This window comes from Ochotona princeps, chromosome 25, assembly GCF_030435755.1.
Source record: "Ochotona princeps isolate mOchPri1 chromosome 25, mOchPri1.hap1, whole genome shotgun sequence".
Lineage (NCBI taxonomy): Eukaryota > Metazoa > Chordata > Mammalia > Lagomorpha > Ochotonidae > Ochotona > Ochotona princeps.
Window position 1 is genome coordinate 21,443,811 of NC_080856.1, and position 17,871 is coordinate 21,461,681.

Here is a 17,871-nt window from a genome sequence, read left to right on the forward strand (position 1 = left end):
AATAATGAGTTTATTGCTTAGCATCCTCCAAAGGTGATCCAGGAGGCCTTCCTGTTAGTACTATGAAGAAGTATCTCAACATCTTTGATATGTTTAACTCCTTTGCACCTGTTATTGTTTCTGAGGGCAAAAGTCCAATCTTGATAAATAGTAATAATGCCAATAGCTCCCGCTGCCTGAGCATTTTAGTGCAACCCGGGATTGGGTTAAATGCTTCCTATGAACTCAAAATAACCTGGAATTCTGTTACAATTATTCTACTACCCCCAACTGAGAGATGAGAAAACCCAGGTGTGTGAGAGACAACTTCCTCCAGCACAAGCCTAAACAGGAGGAGGGTAGGAGACTGGCAGGAGGGCAGAAACACCCGCAGGAGTGCCCAGAGGGCCCAGTGAGAATTTGTGCCTAGCAAGCCTGACCTGGAACATGTACTGAGCTGCCTTCTTCTCTTCTCCTACCCTTTCTCGCTTCCATCCGGGAAGCTGGTGGGACGAGAACCATTCAGAAGATGGCGAGCCGACAGTCAGAGCCTGTCACCATCCTCAGCCTCCGCAAGTTGAGCGTGGCTGTCCCAGAGCCACAGCCCAAAGGTAAGGCCAGCACGGAGGTGACCGGCTCTCACGCCACTGCCCTGTCGCTCACCGCCCCCTAGGAGCTTGTTGCTGTCACGGTGGTGGCCAGTGGTCGTGACACGCCTTCCCTTCCCCTGGGCAGCTCTTCCTCCCATAGAATCCAAGACGTTCACCGTGGAAGAAGCAGTAGAGACCATTGGCTTCGGACGCTTCCACATTGCCCTGTTCCTGATCATGGGCAGCACGGGGGTGAGTCCTCGGGGAAGGCCATTGCTGGCCGGAGCCTTCCATCTGGGCGGGGTACAGGGTACAGGAGCGGGCAGACTGCAAGAGAGCCCATATCCGCTCCTGCACCTGCGACAGGAGGTGCCTTCTCGGTTCTGAGAACTTACCATTTATTTATTTGTTTGTTTGTTTATTTATTTATCTGAGAACTTACTATTTATTTACTTACTTATTTATTTATTTATTTATTTATTTATTTATTTATTTATTTATTTATTTATTAAAAAGCCTTTATACTGAGGCCACAGGAAGCCGGGAGGCAACGATGGCGCTTTTCTGTGTAAAATCAGGCCCATGGCATAAGAATCACCTGGGCCGCTTGCTACAACCACGGATTTCTGCGCCTTCAGGAGGCACGAGGGTTTACCGTTTTACTGCTTGGAGAACCAGGTGTGGGGCCCGTGTGATCGTAGTTAGAGGTGGGGCTTTTCACAGGTGGGGAAGCCACGAAGGGCTCTGCCCACGTGAACAGGGTTAAGACTTGGTTGAAAGAGGCTGCGCGCAGAGCGCCCTGCTTGCTGGCGTACCTCTCCTCGTTTTCCGGAGGCGCCACGGAAGCCGCTGCCGCTTGCATAGTGGCTTTCCAATCTCCAGAACAGCAGGAGATCCATTTCTGGACTTTGTAAGTTACCGGGCCGCAGGTATTGTGGCGTACCTGAGGCAAATGGGCTGGCACAGGGAAACAGAAGGCTGGCTTCCCCCAGGGCTTTCACAGTGTGTGAAAGGGTAAGCTCTCGCTGCCGCCGCGTCTGTGGGTGGGGGTGAGACTGTGTTAGGAAATGACACTGAGCATGACGGTAATGAGACAGAAAGGCAAATTTAAAAGGAGTGTTTGAGCCAGCAGTGGAAGGGTGGGAGATAGACGCGTGAGCGAGAGAGCAGAGGGCCCACTCTGGGGCTCCCTGGCCTCCCCCACTCAGCTCCACAGATAGCATAGGGGTCTGGGGCTGGGAGCAGCGCTTCAGCTCTGACGCATCCTGCGAAAGCCTGTATCCTTAGGCGGTGCCAATGTTTTGGCTTTGCTGTCCCAGACCTCTGAGCTCTGCAAAGTTCTAAATGGTCTACTCAGTGACACAAATATCCTAGCAGTGTGCCCTGTTCTGCACAATTTGTTGTCCACCTCTAGGCACAGTAGCTCAGCGTAACTTAGCACTTTATATATATATATTTAAAGATTTATTTATTTTATTACAAAGTCAGATATACAGAGAGGAGGACAGACAGAGAGGAAGATCTTCCGTCCGATGATTCACTCCCCAAGTGAGCCGCAACGGCTGGCGGTGCGTGCCAATCCGAAGCTGGGAACCAGGAACCTCTTCCGGGTCTCCCACAAGGGTGCAGGGTTGGGCCGTCCTTGACTGCTTTCCCAGGCCACAAGCAGGGAGCTGGATGGGAAGTGGAGCTGCCGGGATTAGAACCGGCGCCCATATGGGATCCTGGGGCATTCAAGGAGAGGAGTTTAGCTGCTAGGCCACGCCGCCGGGCCCGTAACTTAGCACTTTTTCAGTCCCTCCATATCCTGTACTTCATTTTTGTCTCATGTTTCTTTTTTAGCATCTATGTTCTTTGCCAGAGGGAGGTAGGGGTTACAAATTTGTGGGTTACAAATACAGTTACAGGATGATATCAAACTTTAAGTTGAAAAAATGTGAAGGAAGCAGGTGCTTGTCATAGAAGTTAAAGGTGCTTGGAACACCTGCATCCCGTATTGGAGGGCCTGTGTTTTTCCTGGCTCTGTTTCTGATTACGGCTTCCTGGTACACATCCTGGGAGTTGGGGGATGGTTCAAGCAGCTGGGGCTCTGCCACTGTGGTTGGGGGGCTGATGAAGTTACGAACTCCTGGCCCAGCCCTGGCTTTTTAAGAGCTGAAAGATCTGTTTCTCGCCTCTCCGACTTTCAAATAAATCAAAGTAAACCAGTATTTTTTTAAAAATATTTATTTTTATTGGAAAGGCAGATATACAAAGAGGAGTAGAGATGGACAGGAAGATCTTCCTTCCACTGATTCACTCCCCAAGTGGCCGCAACGGCTGGACCTGAGTCAATCCGAAGCCAGGAGCCAGGAGTTTCTCTTCCGGGTCTCCCACACGGGTGCAGGGTCCCAAGGCTTTGGGCCGTCCTCGACTGCTTTCCCAGGCCACAGGCACGGAGCTGGATGGGAAGTAAAGCCGCCAGGATTAGAACCGGCGCCCATATGGGATCCTGGACATGTAAGGCGAGGACTTTAACCACTACACTATCGTGCCGGGCCCAAAGTAAGCCAATATTTAGTAGCACATCTTGCACTAAGTTTGCTCAACACATTCTTGCCTGGTGAACTTTGACTTTGTGCTAGTTGCTGTATCCTTTCCAACTTTGGGAATGCTGGGTTCACCAGCCATGGGCCTGCCTCTCTCTACCCCCATCCTCGCCCTGCCCAATACTCACCATCACAGTGTTCCCATGTGATGTGTGAGTCACAAAATCACAAGGGGACACATGCCACAAAGCTTTGGGAATACCTTTAAGTTGTTCGAACTCCAAAGGTCCTATCCAAGAAAGCGAACTTTCTCCAGTTCCTTATGCAGTTAGCAGTGCTGCGGGTATCCAGGAGGGGTGCTCTCCATGAAGGGAAGGGCAAGAGGGGGTTCTCACCAGGCCAACAATGGATAACAGATGTGGCGGAAATGACTGCGAGCTGGCCCTGGGATGCCATGTTCTGTCTTCCTGTTTGCAGGTTGCTGAGGCCATGGAAATCATGTTAATAGCTGTAGTGTCGCCTGTCATCCGCTGTGAATGGCAACTGGAGAATTGGCAGGTGGCCTTGGTGACAACAGTGAGTAGCTGCTTTCTGCTCTTTGGGGGAACCCCTGTGGGCAGGGCCTCCTCTCCCTCCTCCCCACACCCCCCCAGGGCCACCATTCAGATTCCTCACCACCTGGTGTGTTGACTTCCGAAGCTCAAGGGTTTACAGACTCAAACTAGCACTGGGTGCCTTTCTCTGCTCCCCTGGAGTTTATGACCTTGAAATGCTTGCTGTCCAGCCCTGAGACAGTCCAGATGAGAGATGTGCAAGCTAAAGTGAGTTGGTCTTGGATTAAGTCGGATTAGGAAGACCACTGTGACTTAACCCATCACCAAGTCATGTCCCCTGAGGACAGTTGTCACTCGGTCAACATGCCTCTGGGCTTGATCCCTCACCTGAGGCCTGTGTGGTGTCTCATAAATGACCAGTTGTGTCTTTGAGACCCGAGGACTTGAGTCTGGTGTCATGCTCAATCATAGCAGTGAATCTGTGCTCCTCTCTCACTCCCTCTCCCACATTGAAATTCTCTCCCTCTTACTTTTTAAAGATTCATTCATTTGAAAGTCGGAGGAAGAAACAGAAGTCTTTCATCTGCTAGTTCATTCTCTGATGGCCAGGGCTGGGCTGGGCAGACAGGAGCCTGAGACTCCGTTCTGGGTCTGCCACGTGGGGGCTGGGGCCCGAGCACGTGGGCCACTTTCCCAGGTGCATTTGGCAGCTGGATCCGAGGCAGAGCAGCCAGGACTGAGTTAGTCTCACATGGAGTGCCAGCCATGTTGTAAAAGGCGGCCCAGCCCACTGAGACACTGCGCCAGGCCCTATTCTGTGGCATTGGTTCCCTTTCGTGTTTTCAGTTTCCTAACTCCCATCCCACTTTCTCTACAACTTGGCCTGAGCATTGTTAATTGAGTAACTCATGGATTGTGTGCTAATAAATATCTTTCACATATTGCTAAATTAATGTTAAACCAAACTCCATATATAGCATAATCGGAAGCTACATGTAGTTAGCCATGACCAGAGAAGACCGGTGGTTGAAGGAGGGGAGCAGGTGCTATGGCTGCACAGCCTTGCATGGAGGGTTATAGAATCTGGGTTTAGAAGCCTTGGCGTTAAAGTTAACTTTGCGTCAAGGATTCTGTACTAGATAGCAGTGCGCACAGGGCAAAACCATGACTTTTGTTATCTGAGAACTCATGATTTTTAAAAATAGTTTACAGTGAAAAAAATGCATGTGAGTCTTCTGGTAAAAAGAAAATTTAGTCTAACCATCTTGAAACACTTTATTTTCAGTTCTTGGAAACTGGCAACACTTCATACAGTGTTTGGATGGGCTGATGGGCTGAGCAAAAGTTGGTTTTGTGAACAAAACTAAGGAAAGTGGAATCCAAGAATAGAAAGGGAATGAGCATTTCGGAGTTGCTTCACTCGTGGGCTGGGGACTAGGAGTCAGGGCAGTGGGAAAAGAGCTGGTTGGTAACATCCTGTTACCTTTTGTGTTGGGATTAAAGCTGAGGGAACTTCATTCTCTTGCCAACTGAAACTGGCCTGTTAGGGAACTTGGCAGTTCTGTCTCTAATCCTGGTATGTGGGAAGGGCAGGTAAGAGCAGATAAAAAGCTTGGTGACGCGGGAGGCTTTCGCACGAGTGACTCCATTTTGATTATTACCCTGGTTTGTTGGGGCCTGATATGGAAACTTAGTTTAAAATAATTTTTAGTTAGCACTTAAGAAGACAAAGGAAGAGCAATGCGAAAGCAAGCAGATAGCAGAGACTGCTGGATGAGAGGGAAAGTAGTTCTCCATGCCCCGGACCCCTGTGTCCACCTGGAGCAGTGTCCCTGAGCTGTGGGATCCGTCACCACGAAGTACGAAGGAGAGAGAAAAGGAAGAGGAGATCTTCCATTCCATGATTGTATTCCCCAAATGGCCACAAGGGTTGGAAGTGGAGCAGTCCAAAGCCAGGAGCTGCTTCTGGGTATCCCACATGGGAGCAGGGCCTGAAATCCTTGGCCATCTTCCATTGCTCTTCCAGGCACATTAACAGAGAGCTGGATTGGAAGTGGAACATCCAGGACTTGAACTGGGATACCAGAGCTGCAGGCAGTAGGTTTACCCACTATGCCACAGCATCAGCCCCAGCGTTGCACATCTTAAACTCTGCTTAGAGAATATTTTCTCCTCACCCCCACCTAGATGGTGTTTTTTGGCTACATGGTCTTCAGCATCCTCTTTGGTCTCCTGGCTGACAGATATGGCCGTTGGAAGGTAAGTCAGGCCTTGGATTATAACCTGGATTCTTCTTTGGGATATTTTGTAGTAATCTTGCCTCTGCTTCTCTTCTGGCCTTTGGACATCTCCCTGTCCAGGATGGAAGCGTCCTTCCATGACAGCATAGTCCTGGATCCTGTCTCCACATCTGGTCCTCTTCAGTCCAGCTGTGGAACTAATGGATGGGCAAGGTTGGAACATACTAGAGACTGGGTGAACCACAGGCCATAGTGGGCTGAGGCTTGTGCCTGGGCTGCTTGGATGAGGGCAAGTGGGGGATCTGGCCACTGAGTACGTGGGTCCAGAATCTATACAATATGTTTGTTACAAAACTCTGTTTCTGCAGTGGGGAATACAAGAATGTGCGCACTTAGGGGTATAAATAGAAGCAGATAAATCTTAGTTGGTCTTAGCCTTAAAACTAAGCCACTTGGTCAGGATCACACATCTATTAGGATTAAACACCAGAACACATATGCCTGTCTTCTGGTTACAAATCCCGGTCTGTCTCTTTTTTCCGCTTTGATTTCTGGTGGAGAAAGGTAGGGTGGGCGTTTGGGGTAGTGGGTAAGATGCCGTTTGGGATGCCCAGGTTGGAGTCCCTGCTCCATTCCTGATTCCAACTTCCTGCTGATGGTACCTTGGGAGGCAGCAGGTGTTGCGTCATGTGCTGGGCCCCTGACTTTCATGTGGAAGAAAGGGACTGAATCTTGCCTCGCAGTTTGTTCTGGCTCAGCCCCAGCTTTGGGGAGTATTTGGGGGAGTAAACCAATAGTTGGGAGATCTTGGTGTCTGTTCTGTCACTTTGAAATAATTTTTTTTTAATGCCAAAGGAAGACATTAATAAAACTTTCTCAACATCTTAAAGTGCATACGATATCTGGGGCAGATAATGAGCAGTTAAAATGTCTGCGGCTCACCCCGCTGCAGTGGGGTGAGCGTCCCGGTGGTAAACCGCTGCACCCAGTGCGCACCCTTCTGAGATGCTTCTTGTTGAATTTCCTGCAGCATGATGGGCACATAAACTATGAATGAATTGCTTATCTCAGGGATCCATCCCATCTAAGAACTTACTGAGTTCAGGACAATTAAACTTCTTAGCATAATTTTCCTGTCACCTTGGCAATATGAACAAGAACACTGAAAATGTCTATTTGCTTACTCTGTTTGCTTTCCGGAAATTTAGCTTATCAGAGACTGAGCAAACACGTGTAGGTGTCAGCAGCAGCTTATTGCACAGGCAGGTGTGAAACAGCCTCAGCATTCAAAAACAGACTTAGAATAGGTTTGCGTGTCATATTACATGCGTTGCAGCGTAGTTCCACTGAACATTTTATAGCTATTAATAGTTGGCACTTACAAATGAAAACAGGGCTCACCGGTATGAATGGTCATTTCTTTGGGCCAGTGGATAAAAGATGTCATTTGCTTTGTTCCTTGTTTCTCCTTCCTCATTCTCTACTATGAACTTTATAGTAAACTCCCTCAGTATGCTCATTTCCACACAGTGTGGCTGCTTTGGTGCTCTGATCATTTTTTGAGTAGAGAGATCACTATTTTACTTCTTAAATTTAATGTCAAAGGGGGAGGGGAGACTTTGAGCCTATGGACCTGGATCATAAAAAAAGTTTTAAAGTTAATTTGGAGAGAAAGAGGTAAACAGATCTTCCACAGCTGGCTCAGTCCCAGCTGGCCACAACCACCAGATCCGAGCCACACAAAAACAGGAACGTGGATCTCATGTGAGTGGCAAAAGTCAAAGGCCTTGGGCCATCTTCCACTGTTTTCCCAGGCCATTCAGGGAATCGGGAGGCAAAGCTGCTGGCACCTGAGTTGGTGCTCTTCTAGGGAAGTGTTGGCTTCACCCACTGTGTCACTGTCTGGTTTTCTGCTGTGAAAATTCTGGGCACAGTATTGAGAAGTCTAAATTTGGAAGTTCTGAGCTTACGGAAGATAGAGTGGCATACGCGTATTACTTCCATATGGAAATCAATGATTTGCTCAAGATCAGATCCTAAGGGAAGGAAATGTGAAAAATCCGGCTGGTAGTGTGGTACATTGGAGTTAAGCCACGGCTTGCCAGGCTGGCATCCCTTACTGGAGCACAGATACAAATCGGGCTGGTAGTGTGGTACATTGGAGTTAAGCCACGGCTTGCCAGGCTGGCATCCCTTACTGGAGCACAGATACAAATCCGGCTGGTAGTGTGGTACATTGGAGTTAAGCCACGGCTTGCCAGGCTGGCATCCCTTACTGGAGCACAGATATAAATCGGGCTGCTCTGTTGCTACTGCTGTCTTGTTGATTTAAAGGGACAGTCACAGAGATCCTCCATCTACTGGTTCATCCCCCAAAAGATGGTTAGTGGTTGGATAGGGCCAGGTTGAAACCAGGAGCCTTGAACTCCATTTAAGTGTTCCATGTCGATGGCAGGGGCCCAGGTACTTGAGCCATCATCCCTGCTTTCCCAGGCACATAAGCAGGGAGCTGCATTAGAACATCATCCAGGACTTGAGCCAGCATATGTATGTATGATGCTAGCATTGTAGGTGGTGGCTTACCCCTCTGTGCCACCACAGCAGCCCCTGCTCGAACTCTGATCCAGTTCCCTGGGAAGTAGCAGATGGCTCAAGAACTTGGGACCCCCTGCCACCCATGTGGCAAGCCAGGATGAAGTGCCAGGTTGCTAGCTTCAGGCGATTCCTGTTTAGCTCACCGTTTGGGAAGGTAACGGGATGAAAGCTCTCATTCTGCCTTTCAAATAACTACTGTGTATAAATTAAAACTTCAGACACTAGCTGGTCTCCCTCTGCCCACTGAGGCAGGTCCCCCTAACATATCTTTGTTTCAGATTTTGTTCATCTCGTTCCTGTGGGGAGCCTACTTCTCCTTGTTGACCTCTTTCTCTCCCTCCTACATCTGGTTTGTCTTCCTGCGGACCATGGTGGGCTGTGGTGTGTCTGGCCATGCACAAGGGTAAAGACTGGTCCTGGGGGAGCCCGGGGAGGGGAGTGGGGTGCTCACAGCCTGGGCTCAGTGAACCAATATCATGAATAAGTTGGAAATTTATAGACCGGTGCTCCTTTCTGCTGAGTGTTTTTTTGTGTGTGTGGTGGTTGCTTATTCCACTAGGAGCCGGTGCTTTATGGCGAACTAATAGGATGCTAAATTGAGCATGTGTTAACTAAAGCTAATCATTTCTAAATGAGTGATATTATGTAAGACTAAATATTAACACAAAATATCATAGACGGTAACAAAAATGTCAAAGCAAGCACAATTTATTTCATGAGAATCTGTTGAAGGAATTTAATTTGGCCCTAAGCGCCTGTAATGTTTGGGAATAATTATGTAAAGTGTCATTGTTCTGTAACCTAAGGTGACGCCCAGGGGAATCTGCATATCAGGACAGCCACACTGAAACAGATGCAGTGTGGGGCATGTCTGCTTGCCACCCTTGCAAGAGTGTAGGATTTTGCTATGCAAGCGTGTAGAAGCTGGTATGTAAACAGCCCTTTAGGGCTTCCCTGAAATTAACAGGGTGCCTCAAGCTATTCTTCACTGGGTGCCTGGGAGCAAGTTATCCTTAAAACACATTAGAAGCTGTGAAGGCAGCTCATTATTGCCGTAATGTGTTAGGGAAAGAATTGTTCTTCCCTTGGGAGTTGAAAGTGAAGCAGTGCTGTGAGCCCTGAAGGAGGAACAGCTGAGTCAGCTTGGAAGGCATCCCTCAAGGGGCAGCCCCATAAATGTTAGAGACTGCACACCCTGGCTAATGACAGGGAAGAGCAGACCAAGTAGACGACCGATAGACTAGCATCCCATTGATTCCTAGTCACAAGATTAATCTTCACTTAATTAGAAATCTGTGCATTGACTATCATTAGCTGGGATCACAATTTCTTTTCTTTTGGGCATGTTTTCATTTCCCTCATGCTTTAAGAAAGGAAATTGAGCTTGGGAAAACGTTTTACTGATGCTTCTCTTGGCAAAAGAAATAAAGCCGACACCTCTGAAATGGTAGAGAGACTTAAAATAACAATGTGAGTTAAAATGTAAACAGAGGAGTCATTATGAGTTTTTCTCTTACGTGGGTATTAACAATTTTGATGTACAATAAACTTTGTTTTTTGATTTCTTATGCCTAAGACAAGTCATAGTTTGTTATCTGGGCTTTATGAAAACAAAATTTTTTTCTCCCTTCTGTTTAGGCTAATCATCAAGACTGAATTTTTACCCACCAAATATCGGGGCTTCATGCTACCATTGTCTCAGGTAGGGAGAACCAGGGATCCCCGTGAGGCCTTTTGCGGTAGGATGCGGTGAGGCTGCTTTGGTTAGAGCACTGCCGGCCAGCGGCAGTAAGAGCATGGTGAAGGCATGACAGGTTCAATCCCAGGGTTTTCTAAGAACAGGACTTCATCAGTCAACAGTGACATTCAGACCGTAACCACAGCGTCCCCAACAACCATGGTCAATTCCAACAGCTGCTTTCACTGGAATGAGGACCAGTGTTAGGCAAGGCTGAAGCCAGGAATTTCCATCTCCCACCTGGCTACAGGGGCCCAAGTACTTGGGGCATCTTCACTGCTTTCCTAGCCCATTAGCAAACCATTAGCACCTTGATCAGAAGCAAAGCATCCAGGATACGGATTGGTGTCCTCATGGGACACACAGGCGGTGGCTTTACTGCTGTACCACAGCATCCTTCAAAAGCTATTCTAGGTATATGCAAATTGTTCTAACATTTGAGTGAGAGATCTTCTATCCACTTGTTTTCTGTTTAAATGGCTACAATGGCTGAGACTGGGCCAGGTTGAAGCTGGGAACTTCATCTGGGTCTCCCATTGTGGGAGAAAAGGCCCAAACACTTAGGCCATCTTCTGCTTTTCCACGTTGCATTGACACAGCTGGGTCAAAAGTGGAGCAACTTGGACCTGAACCAGTCAGCATAATGTTGCAGGTGGTGGTTTAACCCACTGTGCCAACATGCCATCTCCGATCCTGGTTCCTCCTGAGATGAGAACGAGGATGGCAGAGCATGAGGAGTGCCTTCACAGCCAACCCTGTGTCTTTCATGTCATGGTCCAGTGAGCGTGTTAGGAATTCCAGAACAAAACAAAGTCTGAGACTTTGTAAGGTCTAGAGCACCTTGGGCTTAGGCTCTCCAGCAGGGGCTCCTGTGCACAGCCGAGCCCCCGAGCCCTGGAGAAGTGAAGTAACCTGTTCAGTCCATCTCCATAGTCTGAGGTAGTACTGGGAGTAGAACCTGCTCCTCGGTAAACACGTCCCCAGCTCGTCTTCTGACATTGGCAAAACGCTGGGGAAGCAGCTCCTGAGGGAGGAAGTGCTGCAGCCAGTGATGGCTGGATGTCCTCTTCCTGTCTCCCCGCAGGTCTTCTGGCTGGCCGGCTCGCTGCTCATCATCGGCCTGGCCTCTGTGGTCATCCCCACCATCGGGTGGCGCTGGCTCATCCGCATCGCCTCCATCCCTGGCATCATCCTTATCCTCGCCTTCAAGGTGAGGAAACTCATAGGACCCCCCTCTGCCCTCCCCAGCTGCTAGTCCACTGGCCACTGTGCTCCACAGGAATGAGGGAATTTGAGGAAACTGGTGGAACAGTGGGATAAGAAAAGTTTGTTCTGATGCGAAAAAAAAAATTGAGATCCACGTCTGGTTTCCTTCATACTATGTGTTTCCCGTGAACTTTGGGAAGATCCCCGAATGTATCCTGTGTCTTCTATTTACTGGGGAGCCTGCCTCTCCCAGCACATGCCCATGTCCTCCTTGAGACGGCCAGTTTTCTTTGACCCCTGTTGCCTGCTGGATGCCCTGTCCACCTGCTGGCTCTCCCTCCTGCCCTGTCCTGAATCCCTGAGACGCCCAGCTGCAGCAGCAGCCTCTTGAATTTCTAGTGGGATTCTGCGAGGGGGTAGGTGACTCAGGGCAACGAGGCTCGGGGCTCTCAGCTTGCTTTGTTGTCACCTATGTATTCCTTGGCATCAAAATTTCGGAATTTGTGTCCATTTGTCTCAGACTTGAAGACAATGCAGATGTGTCCTATAGCAGCAGATCTGTTCCAGAATGTTCTCCGATTCAGGCGCGTGATCACTGAATAGACCTCTGTAATGCTCCATCTCCATGCAATTGGTTGTTATGGTCTTCGGATAGTGAGCAGAGTTTCCCTTTATAAATTTTGCCTGGGAACCTCACGCATTCTCTTTGGAAGACCTCTTTAAGAATTTGTGTCTCACCAGGGTTAGACTTTTCTAAATGAAGCCATCTCATGTCCCTTAGGTGTTTCCCATGACATCTGGTTCCTTATCCCTGCCCATTTTCTCACGAGTTAAATCTGAATTCAGTTCAGGCACTTAAACTCCCTCTTCTGCTTTTAGCTTGTGTTCTATCTGCGCTTGATTTCTCAGGAGAAGCCCGAGCTCTGAGTCCTCCCTCCTCCAGGACGGGCAGCCCGCCGCTTTGTACCTGGCGCTCAGGGCTGTTGCAAGGACTAGGCAAGAGAACATGTAAAGCTTTATTTAAATATTTGTTTTTATGCAAAAGGCAGGTTTTACAGAGGAGAGAGAGAGAATCTTCCATCCTCTGGTTCATTCAAATGGCCGCAATGGTCAAAGCTGAGCTAATTGGAAGCTGGGAGCCAGGAGCTTCCTCAGGGTTTCCCATGTGGGTACAGGGGTCCAAGGATTTGGACCATCCTCTGTTGCTCTCCCAAGCCATAAGCACAGGACTGTTTAAGCGTGGAATAGCCAGGACCGGAACTGGGGCCTGCATGGGATGACAGTGCCACAGAGCGGAGGGCTAACTTGCTGTACCACCATGCCAGTCCCCAGCTGTCTTAACATAGTGCCTGGTTCATCATGCTCAGTAGGTGAGTGCTGCTGGCACCTTCTTAGCAGTTACTGTTTTGAATCCTGACCCTGTCATTTCTCTCGGCACATTCACGTGGAGTGTATGCCGGACTCAATACTAAGTTTCAATGCAAGACTACGACTGTGTTCAAAGACCATTTTTGTCACCTAGAAATTCTTAGCCAATCGGTGAGAAAGATAGAAGCACAGTAAAATGTCGGCTCTGGAGCAGGTGCTGTTGTGTACTGGGTTAAGTTGCTGCTTGGTACACCTGCAACTCCTCTCGGAATGACTGAGCTTGGGTCCTGCTTTTACTTCTGATCCAGCTTCCTGCTGTTGATACACAATTTGGACTCAAGTACTTGGGTCCCTGCCACCCACCTAGGAGACCTGAGAGGGGCTCCTGACTTTGGGGAATGAAGCGGCAATGGAGGCTCGGTTTCTTTCTCGTTCTACCTTTTAAGTAAATACTTTTTTCTAACTGCCACCTGGACTGGGATGAACGCTGTAGCATCAACTCCTCCAACCCGCGGGTGCTGGGGGCCCTGTGGCTTGGTGGGCAGGCGCCAGCACCCTGGGGAGGTGGCTGAGCTCTGGGGTGAGGGGACTAGCAGAGAAGCTCCTCATTAGCTGCTTGTAAGAAATTCATGGTGTTGACAGCTAGGTTGGACCCTACTAGTAAGAGGTTGGTGTAAGCCCATCCTTGGTGGGACTGTGATAAGGAAAACATCTGTTTCCAAATGAACTTTTTATTAAAAAGCTTCCTTATCAGAGAGTGACCATGCACTCAGAGTTCCCATGCACTGGTTCACTCCCCAAGATGCCTACAGTCAAGCTGAAGCCAGGGGCCTGAACCTCTGTCCCGGTCTCCTGAATGATTTCAGGGACAAAATTCCTTGAGCCATTCCCTGCTGCTTCCTAGGATGTTTTAGCAGGAAACTGGACTGGGAATAGAGTAGTTGGGATACAAACAAAGCACTCTAAAATTGGATGTATGTTCCACAGTGGCAGTTTAACCCACTGTGCCACTGCTGCTGCAGCTGATTCTTTGATGGCATTTCTGCTGTCTCGCCCGCCTTTAAGCTGGCTGCGCTCTTCTACTTGGGGGAGACTAGCACCGGTAGCTTAGGGAGCGCTGCCACCCACACCCTGGTGTCTACCGCAGTCACAACCCTGATGCTCTGTCATCTGTGCCCAGTTTATCCCTGAATCCGCTCGCTTCAACGTCTCCACTGGGAACACCCAGGCGGCCCTGGCCACTCTGCAGCGCATCGCCAGGATAAACCGCTCGGTCATGCCAGAGGGGAAGCTGGTGGAGCCTGTCCTGGTGAGTGTACTCCTGAAGTCGCCAGGGGGCGCCGGGGGGACGCCCCTCCTTGGGGAAGCCTGTGGGAGGGGGGGCCTGAGGTGTGCTTCTGTCCCTGGAGGTAGAGAGCAGAGGTGGGGACAGCACGCTGCTCCACCAGGAGCCGTGTGGCCCTGGCATGCTTCCACGCTTTTTTCTTCAAACAGTAAATGGAACAGTGACACCAGGCTTGCAAAGCTAATCGCTTGAGCTGGCTTCCTTATTCATATGTGGGAAGTTGTCTTAGCGTTCCAGTGTATTGACTTTGACTTATTTTTTAAAAGGATTTATTTTATTTTTATTTAAAGGCAGATACACAGAGAGGAGAGTCAGGAAGATGTTCTGTCAGTTCACTCCCGAAGCAGCTGCAATGGTTGGAGCTGCGCCAATCTGAAGCCAGGAGCCTGGGTCTCACATGAGTGCAGGATCTGAAGGCTTTGGGCCATCCTCACTGCTTTCCCAGGCCACAAGCAGAGAGCTGGATGGGAAGTGGAGCTACGGGATTAGAACAGGCACCCATAAAGGATCCCGGGGCTTTTCAAGGTGAAGACTTTAACCACTACGCTATCGCACTGGGCCCCAGGTCAAACCATTTCATCAGCACAGTTTGTCAAACCTTCAACACAATTTCTACCTTAGGTAAACTTCCAGAAATGTCGGGGGAAAAACTCATGTAATGTGATTTATAAACTTGATATCAAAATAAGACCAAGCTGGGGCTGACGCAGTAGCCTAGTGGCTAAAGTCCTTGCTTTGCATGTGCCGGGATCCCATATGGGTGCTGGTTTGTGTCCCAGCTACCGAGCTTAGCATCCAGCTCCCTGCTTGTGGCCTGGGAAAGCAGTCCAGGACGGCCCATGGCTTTGGGACCTTGCACCCGCATCGGAAGCCGGAAGAGCTCCTGGCTTCAGATTAGCTCAGCTCCAGCCGTTGTGGTCACTTGGGGAGTGAACCATCGGACGGAAGATCTTCCTCTCTGTCTTTCCTCCTCTCTGTATATCTGCCTTTCCAATAAAAATAAATAAATCTTAAAAAAAAAATAAATGGTTTGACCTAAGATAATTTGGAAGATGATTTAAAGGCAGCTGATGGAGGTGGTTTGTATTATTTTTCTATTGTGATAAAACATAGATAAAATAAAATTTTATTGTCTTAAACATTGAAAAAAAATTGTTTATTTGAAAGGTAGAATGACATAGGGAAAGACCATCTATTGGTTCACTTCCCAAATTTGGGATGGCTGGGACTGGGCCAGGCTGCCGCGGGGAACTCCATCTGGGTCTCGCACGTGGCTGGCAGGTGCCAAGAACTTGGAGCATCTTCCCCTGCCTTCCCTGGGTTGGAAATGGAACAGGCAGGACTCGCTCATGTGGGATGCCAGTGTTGTAGGTGGTGACTTGCGGCTTGTTGGCTTAGAGTAGGGTCCTCCTTTTTGACGATCCGAATCCTCTGTTGGCAGTTCCGTGGGTTGGTTCGATGTGTCAGTGGTTGTGAATAATGCTGCCGTGAATGCTACCATATGGAGTGTCCAAATATCCCTTCATTTACTGTTTCCAGTTATTTGAGTATATCCAGAAGAGAAAGGGTTGGCTCACCTGGTAATTTTATGGTTTTTTTTGGGAACTCCTCAAACTCTTTTCACAGTAGCGATTACCAGGTTGTTTTCCCACCAGTGGAACAGAGGGGTCCCAGTTCGCCATTCCAAAATACATTTTTTTTATTAATTGTTTCGCATTATGTGACAGTTTCATAGGCTCTGGGAACCCCCCCACCCCCCCCCTCCCCCCTGGTGGATTCCTCCACCTTGATGCAGTATTACAGTTCAAATTCAATTAAGATTCCTTCCTTGCAAACGTATACCAAGCATAGAGTCCAGCTACTTACTGTCCAGATGGGTTGAACAGTTTCTTGGGGAGACCATTTCTGGTCCGAAGTTAGAGCTGGTAGAATATCATCCCAGTCAATTAAGAGTCCCAGTATAACATCAACAGCAATTTGCGACATTATGGAATTGACATGGTTTTGCGTAACCAGTATGTTAAAAAAAAAAAAAAAAGCAAGTTCTTAACCACAACCTATGATTAGCTCATTGACATTTCAATTTTAGTTTATATACAGGACCGGCTGCTATATACCTTAAAATTGCTATAAGTAAAAAAAAAAAAAAAAAAAAAAAAAAAAGGCTCTGTCATCAGACCAGAGAGGGTATACCTAAGAAGCCGTTGAACTTGACGGGACAATAAGATGCTGGACTCTATGTTTGGTATACGCTTGCAATGGGGAAATCTCAACTGAACCTGAGCTGTGGTTATGCAACAAGGTGGAGGAGTCCACCATGGTGGGAGGGTTTGGGGAGGGGTGGGGAGAACCCAAGTATCTATGTAATTGTGTCACATAATACAATGTAATTACTGAAGTTAAACAATAAATAATTAAAAAAAAATTGCTATAAGGTACCATTCAGCTGTCTCGTGTCTATTTCATTTTAGTACAAAATACATTTTTTTTATGTGATTTGATTTACCTGAAGGTTGTAGTCTATTTTTGTTTCATACTTTCTTGTTGAGTCCAGTTTGGTTTCATATATAAAAGAATTGTTGCATGGTTCATATAGATTTCTCCCAGTGTTAAACTGAGTTTTAAATAACCTATATATTCTTTCATCTTTATTTTTTTTTAATTATTTATTATTTAACTTCATTAATTACATTGTATTATGTGACACAGTTATATAGATACTTGGGTTCTCCCCACCCCTCCCCAAACCCTCCCACCATGGTGGATTCCTCCACCTTATTGCATAACCACAGCTCAAGTTCAGTTGAGATTCCCCCATTGCAAGCGTATACCAAACATAGAGTCCAGCATCTTATTGTCCAGTCAAGTTCAACGGCTTCTTAGGTATACCCTCTCTGGTCTGAAGACAGAGCCAGCAGAGTAGCATCCCAGTCAATTGAAAGCTCCAACATACCATCAGCAAAAATTTACATCATTATGGAATTAATTGACATAGTAATGAGTAACCAATATGTTAAAAGTAAATGCGAGTTCCCAGCCACCTTCTGTGACCACCTCACCTATACTTCAATTTAGTTTATACACAACATATAACATTCAAAACATAACATGTTATACATAACATCATATCATCTTAAATTAAGGTAAACATGTGGTATTTAACCTCATTTCCCTTAGCATTATGGTTTCCAGTTTGGCCCATTTGGCCACAAAGAACTGCATTTTGTTTTTTTTAATAGCTGAGTAGTATTCCATGGAGTAGATGTACCATAGCTTTCTTATCCAATCCTCTGTTGATGGGCATTTTGGTTGCTTCCATGTTTTTGCAATTACTGATTGTGCTGCTATGAGCATAGGAGTGCATGTTGGTTTCTCATAAAACAAGTGTTCTGGATATATTCCTAGGAGTGCTATTGCTGGATCATACGGTATGTTGAATTTGAGTTGTTTGAATATTCTCCATACTGATTTCCATAGAGGCTGTACCAGCTTGCAGCCCCACCAGCAGTGGAGTAGGGATCCCTTTTCCCCGCAACCTCACCAACAAGTGTTGTTGGTGCTTTTATTCATGTGGGCCAGTCTTACTGGCGTTAGGTGGTACCTCATTGATGTTTTAATTTGGATTTCCCTTATTGCCAGGGAACTTGAGCATTTTTCATATGTTTATTTGCCATTTGGGTTTGTTCCTTTGTGAAGTGTTTGCCCATTTCTTGAGTGGCTTGTTTGTT

At 47.6% G+C, this 17,871-nt stretch overlaps 1 protein-coding gene across 1 annotated transcript in view; it reads left to right on the forward strand.

Moving 5' to 3' along the window:
- The first annotated feature begins 500 nt into the window (after nucleotides 1-500).
- The window catches only part of SVOPL (SVOP like), a 46,228-nt gene continuing 28,857 nt past the window's right edge, over nucleotides 501-17,871 (forward strand). The window contains exons 1-8 of the mRNA XM_058681466.1: nucleotides 501-590; nucleotides 715-821; nucleotides 3,575-3,673; nucleotides 5,839-5,910; nucleotides 8,765-8,889; nucleotides 10,125-10,188; nucleotides 11,309-11,434; nucleotides 13,979-14,107. Of these exons, the coding sequence (XP_058537449.1) occupies nucleotides 509-590; nucleotides 715-821; nucleotides 3,575-3,673; nucleotides 5,839-5,910; nucleotides 8,765-8,889; nucleotides 10,125-10,188; nucleotides 11,309-11,434; nucleotides 13,979-14,107 (804 nt within the window). The 5' untranslated portion in view covers nucleotides 501-508. The remainder of the gene's footprint in view (nucleotides 591-714; nucleotides 822-3,574; nucleotides 3,674-5,838; nucleotides 5,911-8,764; nucleotides 8,890-10,124; nucleotides 10,189-11,308; nucleotides 11,435-13,978; nucleotides 14,108-17,871) is intronic.